General features: G+C 20.2%; 2 protein-coding genes across 2 annotated transcripts, besides 21 other annotated features; both read left to right on the top strand.

Moving 5' to 3' along the window:
- The first annotated feature begins 22 nt into the window (after positions 1–22).
- Positions 23–294: a repeat region.
- Positions 288–945: a repeat region.
- A 149-nt stretch (positions 946–1094) lies between these two features.
- Positions 1095–1676: a repeat region.
- A 2-nt stretch (positions 1677–1678) lies between these two features.
- Positions 1679–1768: a microsatellite.
- Positions 1722–1768: a microsatellite.
- A 36-nt stretch (positions 1769–1804) lies between these two features.
- Positions 1805–2407, top strand: EDI_258080 (uncharacterized protein; the record flags this gene model as incomplete). Its single annotated transcript, XM_001740398.1, has 1 exon — positions 1805–2407. The coding sequence occupies one exon, from the start codon at positions 1805–1807 to the stop codon at positions 2405–2407; it is 603 nt and encodes a 200-aa protein (XP_001740450.1).
- A 16-nt stretch (positions 2408–2423) lies between these two features.
- Positions 2424–2497: a sequence feature (AT_rich).
- Positions 2498–2774: 277 nt separating this feature from the next.
- Positions 2775–2873: a microsatellite.
- Positions 2874–2880: 7 nt separating this feature from the next.
- EDI_258090 (uncharacterized protein) lies at positions 2881–6798 on the top strand (the record flags this gene model as incomplete). Its single annotated transcript, XM_001740399.1, has 1 exon — positions 2881–6798. The coding sequence occupies one exon, from the start codon at positions 2881–2883 to the stop codon at positions 6796–6798; it is 3918 nt and encodes a 1305-aa protein (XP_001740451.1).
- Positions 2997–3025: a sequence feature (AT_rich).
- Positions 3605–3723: a sequence feature (AT_rich).
- Positions 3821–3855: a sequence feature (AT_rich).
- Positions 4043–4097: a sequence feature (AT_rich).
- Positions 4264–4348: a microsatellite.
- Positions 4946–4966: a sequence feature (AT_rich).
- Positions 5886–5985: a sequence feature (AT_rich).
- Positions 6128–6213: a sequence feature (AT_rich).
- Positions 6305–6330: a sequence feature (AT_rich).
- Positions 6382–6507: a sequence feature (AT_rich).
- Positions 6524–6569: a sequence feature (AT_rich).
- Positions 6609–6730: a sequence feature (AT_rich).
- Positions 6799–6856: 58 nt separating the features above from the next.
- Positions 6857–6885: a microsatellite.
- A 12-nt stretch (positions 6886–6897) lies between these two features.
- Positions 6898–7147: a repeat region.

The raw sequence follows: 7147 nt of genomic DNA on the forward strand, positions 1-7147 counted from the left end.
TTATATTCTATATTTTAACTTATGATTTTCTATTATTAAATATAAATTAAATGAATTTGATATTATAGATAAATAAATATCAATTTTATTAATCTATTTGTATTTATATAATATAAATATCAATAAAAATAAATTATAAGTTAAATTAAATGAAATATGAATATGAATAATATTAATAAGAAATGAAATAATTAAATAATAAGAATATATTTAAAATATAAATATCAAATACATGAATAAAATAAATAATATAAATAATAAAATATAATCAAAATAAATAAATAAAATAATGAATAATAATCAAATATCAAATATGAGTATGTGTGTAAACAAATATATAAACATATATTAATTACATATTTTATTAAATTCAATGAAAATTGATTTTAATATATATCATAAATGTATATTAATATTAATATATTCTTATATTAAATTATTGATTTATTTATTAATGACAATTCTTTTAATGTTAGAAGACCAGATATATATTATCAAAATATCAAAGATAAAAATGATATATTATTAATGTTGATATATGTCAAGATAGAAACATTGAATTAAATTATATTTACAAAATAAATAAATACAAAGAATTACAAGAGAAGTTAATACAAAGTAGAGAATTAACTTATGTAGAAATAATACCTGTAATATTAACAATCAATGGGTTGATACATAATGAATCAGTAAGAAGATTTAAATCAATAAAATTACAAATCAACTTCAACAAAATACTACGAACAATCATTATTAAAAACATGAAATATTTAATGTTCTACATATTTAACATTGGCAACACATTAGAAGAGATGAACTTTCTAATTCTCATATGTTAGAAATAAACTCCATTATAGAAATAGAGTATATTGAAATCACTAAAATAATCACTTCTCAATATTCATAAAATCAAATTGTGGATATGTCTATTATTTGATTACTTTTGTTTGGAGATACTTTGATAGATAAATTAGAAATTGAAGGTGATGAAAGATGTAATGAAGTATAAAATTTAAAGAATTAATTCATATGAACATTTACTTAGTTATCATAGTGAAGTGTTTTAGAAGGTAATTGGATTTAATTAAAAACAAATAAAAAGGAGATAATTAAATGTTAATAGTTTTATTTTCTATTGTTCATTCTTCAGTGAAGATTGTTTGTTTTAACATCGTATGTTCATCGTCTATTAGTTTGTTCTTAGTTTTTAGTTGTTGGAATGTGAGAAATTCATTTCTTCGTTTATTTATTGTACAATAAAGTATTTCAGATATCTCTGATTTAAATATTCATCATTTAAGTTATTATCTGATTTTAATGAGTATTAAAACTCTTCTTTACTTTCATTTTTAACAAGAATAATCATTATCATTATGTCACTATGATTAATTTTTATTTTAACATCAACCATAACAATCAGATCCTTTTTCTTTGATATATGTGTATTAACAAATACCTTATATTCTAACAAGTAAATAGCGTTATCGTCTTTATAAATAACTACACTTTTATTATAAATGATATGCAACCAACACAAATAATAAACGCTGATATTCTTTCAATATTGAGGAAGAGGTTTTCTAACCAAATGCAGTCATAGCCAGATTATAATTGGGGATTTGAGGCATAGTGTGTATTAGGGTTATGTGATATCTCTGAAGTGCTACATTCGAATCCCAATTAAACTAAAAACAAAAATAAAGCAGAAGAATCTTTCAATCAATAAAAAAAAAAAGAAAAACATAAAAAAAGGTTTAAAGAAAAAAAAGGGTTTTTAAATGTAATAGAAATGATTAGTTAACAGATGAGTGTTGAAGAGACAGCACAATGGATAGCAAAAATGTTTGATCACATACCAGTTGAATTTTATCACACAGAAATTGAAGACAGTAAAAATACAAAACGTAAATTTGAAGTAGCTCATGATGACTTAGCTGTTGACTTAAATGAAATTTCTAAAAGACAGCTATCAGTTGAAGGAAAAATGACTATATCTCAATATAATGAGGCTCTTTTGGCTATGAAAAAAGATCAAATTAAACAAACTGCTCAACCACTAATGGAAGAAGACCAAGTAGGAGAAGAATTAACTGAAAATCCAACTATTGCATTAAAACGTAAATTACATGCTAAGATAGATGAAGTTCATAAAGGAAAAACAAAGAACCTAAATACAAAAGTTGAAAAGACTGAATTACCAGAAAGCAAAAAACATTTTAAACATCATAATGATAATAAACAAAAGCACCAGTCTAAAAAAGAAAAACAAGAAGGAAAAGTTGAACCATTTGTTAGACCAACAATGACAAGTCCTGTTGTAAAAGATAATTTGGATTTTGGAACAATTGCTTTTACTTCTGGAAAAACCGTTCCAAAATATTTGAATAAAAAACAAAAACACGATTGAAAATGATTTTAAGTGGAATATTTTTTGTTATTTATTTTATTGTTTGTAAATTAAATAGAAATAAATTTTTTATTAATTAAAATAATTTTTGTCTCATTTTCCAATCAATTGATACCCCTTTTCCTGTTGAATCTATTAATACTCCTTGTTTACCTGTATTTGCTGAAACTCTACCTATACGAATTAATTCGTCCATTGTAATTATTTCATTTTCTGAATTTTTAATAGAAATAATATAATTTGAGTGTGACGTTTGCATATCACCGATATATCCTAAATAATCACATCCAAAATTTAATCCATTTCCAAGTGAAACTTGAATCTTTTCAAGTTGATCCATTATGTTATTTATTTCAAAATTTAATCTAAAAAAAAGAACCAAAAGAAAACAAAAAAAAACTAAAGAATTAATTAAGTATTTTCAAATTAAAAAAAGAAATAAAAAAAAATAAAAAGAACTAAAAAATTATTGTATGACTTCTAGTGAATTACTTCAAATTAAAATTCTTTTTGAAAGCATTCAATCCAATAACCCAAAAACTATAATAAAACAAATAAATGAATTTATAAAAAAAGTAGGAAGAAAAGGAATAATTTATTATTTATCATTATTATTATCAACAAAATATAAGAAGAGTACTGAAATATATTATGAAGAATTATCACATTTTATTTCTCAATTAATTTCATCACCATTTTTTGAAGGAATTTTCTTTGAGGCAATAAATTCAATTCAATTTAATTGTGATATATCTAAACTCACATTAAAAAAACATGAATTACAATTTCTTCAACATCTTCTTGCACTTCATCATGGAGAATTTCTTTCATTGCCAATTGAAAAAACAGATATTCCTAAAGATGAATTACTTCAAAATTTTTATGAAGATCCACATTATGTAGTGAATATTACACAATCTACTCATCCATCTCCAATTTTTGCATTACATTGGACTAATCCAATAACACTAACATTACCTCAAAATACTATTATATTACCAATTAGAGAATTAATTGAAGAATTTAGTAATGAAGAATTAAATGAATTTATTACAGAATATTATTTAACAACAGAAGAATGTATTTTATGTCTTGATATTATTTGTAAAAGGAAAATAGGATGTAATACACCATTTTTATCTAAAGTTGAATGGTCAGTTGTAATTAGTCAATTTAATAAAGAACTAAAAGAAGAAGAAATTAATTACATTTGTTTATATTTAAATAATTGTAAAATATCAACAATATCATTTAATTTATTAATTTCATTTATTACTTATATTCTTTCAAATCAAAAGAATATTAAAATTATAAAACTATTAGTTCTTTCATTATTTAATCAATTTAATTCAATAGAAGAATTATTTAATTCAAATGATTTCTTTGAATATATGAAATCAAAAGGAAATGATGTAATAAATTATAATAAAATGAATTCAATAATAATAGAAATTAGTAACAAATATCCAAATGTTATTTGTAAATATATTGAATGGGGAAGAATAGAAGTAATAAAAGAAGTAATAGAAAATCAAAGAATATTAGTATTTTTAATTGAAAACAATAAACAAACAATTGAGTACTTAATTAAAGAATATGAAAAATCAAGTAAAATTATTAGTAGTATCAGTAAAGTAATTAATAGTAATAATTTAGAATTAATTTTAAAATTTAAATCAAATAAATTAATGATGATTGATTTAGCTTCAATACTTGGAATAAATGCAATTCAATTAATATTAAATGAGAATATGAAAGAAAGTATTTTATTGTTTTTAAAATATAAAGAAGAAAAAAATCAAATTGTTAGTAACACAACTCTTTCTAAACCAATTTATACTATTTTAATAGAATTTATTAAAATTAATAAAATTGAAAATCAAATTAGTTTAAATGAAAATGAAATAAATTTATTAGAAGAAGTATTAAATAATAAAATTACTATTAATGAATTTTGTAACTCATTTGAATGTATAATTAAAAACCAAAATGAAATAAACAAAAATATTGTAAGTGAAATACTTCAATTTTTATGTGACGGATTGATTCAACCACCAATTAAAGGAAGTTCAATAATTGGAGATATTGTAGGAGAATTACTTAAAAGAAAAATAATAAAAGGGGTGATGTATATTCATATTGTTAGAATTATTATAAATCAATTAGACGATATTAACAAACCAACATTTTATAATTCTTTAATTGTTCTTGAAAAATTAAAAAAAACTGGAATTATTAATGGAGGAATTGCTAAAACATTAAGAAATTATTCACATATTAATCAAATTAATACAGAATTATATTCATATATTAATGCACAATGTAATAAACCCAGAGTTTCTGAAATGGATATATTAAAGTCGTTAATAAATGAAAATTATTTTAATGAACCAATGAAAAAATGTATTTCAAAAACCATTCAAAATTTAATAAATTGGATATTTAATGAAAATGATAATTTTATTAAAGATATTTCACATGAATTAAAAGATGAAATTGCTATTTTTATTGTTGCAATTCATTCTACTATCGAACAACAAAAAAAATTATTAAAAATATGTGATTTTGAATATCAAATTCAATATTGTACTACTGCAATTCAACATAATCATTTTAATAAAATAAGTCATATTGATCATTGTATTGGAATTGGAAAATGGTTAGGTACTTTAACACTACATCAAAATAAACCAATTTTAATGATTCAATTAAATTTAAAACCATTTATTATTAGTAAATGTAAAGTTCATTCAATTGAAGGTGCTGGATTCTTTTTGGTTAATTTATTAAAAGGAATTAAAGGAAGTATTTTTACAATTCACAATCCTTGGATATTTCCTTTAATTGAAATACTTAAAGAAATTTATAAATTAAATCTTTCTGGTCTAAAACAAGAAATTGCTTTCTTCCTTGAACAAAATGGTATTTCTTTAAATTTAATAAATTCAAAAAATTCTAGTACTTCTTTACAATTAAATGAATTACCAGTTAAAAGTTTGATTAATATTCCAAATGAAGAATGTAATATAAAAATTGAAATTGACAAAATACCAAGAATTATTTGTACTACTGAATTAACTGAAAAAGAATGGAAAATAATTTTAAAAGGAATTATTACTTCAACAATAAAAGAAGTGATTGAAGGTAAAAAAGGAATGATAGAAAGATTAACGTTATCAATAAAAGAATTAATAATGAAAGATATAGAAATGATAAGTATTCCAAATAAATATAAAAATACAATACTTCCGATGATTATTTGTAGATTAAATAGTATTAGTATTATTAGAATGATTATTAGTAATATTCATATTCCAATTTGTGAATGTTCTAAAGAAATATTTAATAAAATGATTCTTTATTATATTCCTCAATGTTGGATGGAATACAGAATAATACCATTTGATGAATATAAAGAAAAAGTATTTAAATCAATAGAAGTATTTAATACTATTATTAACCAAAAAACACTTGAAGGAATAATAAAAGAATTATTAAAAAATATTAGTATTTCATTAAATGAAAATCAAATTTATGAAAGAATTAATGAAGAACAAAAATTAAAATTAAATAATATTCCGTTTGAAAAACAAATTGAATTGAATCAAAATATCGGATTTCAGTTTAAAAATAAAAAATGGACCATCTCATTATTTGATAAAGAAGTTGTTAAATTAATTGTTCATTTTATTTGTATAACAAATGATAAATTAATTGGAGAATTATTAATAAATAATTTTATTCAAAATCAAAATATAAATATTCAACATAAAACAATGAAATATTTAATAAAATCATTAATTTATGAAGAAGAAACAAGTGAAAATGGAATAGACTATAAGTTATTTGAAGAAATTATAGAAACTATTATTGATAAACAAGATAACTCTTCTCAAGTATTTTTTATTAAAAATTTATTTAAAGGAATTAAAGACCTAATAAACACAGAAAAGAATACTATTAAAGAAGAAAAGATTAAAAATATAGTTATTATATTAAAACATTATATTTCATTTATTCTTAAAATAAATAACACTTCTAAAATTTATATCATTATTATTAAATTAATTGATAAAATCAATAAAATTAATAATTATTTAGAATGGGACTTGACCCAATTATTATTTAATATAGAAGTTATTAATAATATTCTTAATAATAACAACATAGATTTAATTGCTTTATACTTCAGTACTCTTTGTAATATATTAAAAAAATTAAATTTATTATTAATTAATAATAATTCTTATGAATTTGATGTAATTAAAAATGCTTTTGACTATATAAATAAAGAATATAATCAATTTTTAAATGTTTATAAAACAGATATTATCAACTCATTACCTGAGAAATCTTCTCTTTTAAACATCGTTAATGAATCTTCTCATTAAAATTATTACTATAAAATTATGAAGATGATTTAATCAAATTGAATATATAAATAATTAGATTCTTCTTTCTATTTTTATTTTTATTTTGTTTAACAAAATAGATCCTTTTATCAATTCAGAATATACAACATATTTTGTTGCCATGTTATTGAGTAATGTAATAGAGTATTGTAAAGAAAATCAAACAACAAACAGGAATTCATGTTCAAAGAAAAGAAAGAACTTCAATAGCAATAAAATACATAATAATAACTACGATAAAAGAAATAAGAAGAAAAGTGAATAGAAAAAGAAGAACACAAAGAAAAACAAATAAGAAAGAAAGTAAATATAAAGATAATAAACATTA

Source organism: Entamoeba dispar, genomic scaffold, assembly GCF_000209125.1.
Source record: "Entamoeba dispar SAW760 scf_1105229462907 genomic scaffold, whole genome shotgun sequence".
NCBI classification, from domain to species: domain Eukaryota; phylum Evosea; order Mastigamoebida; family Endamoebidae; genus Entamoeba; species Entamoeba dispar.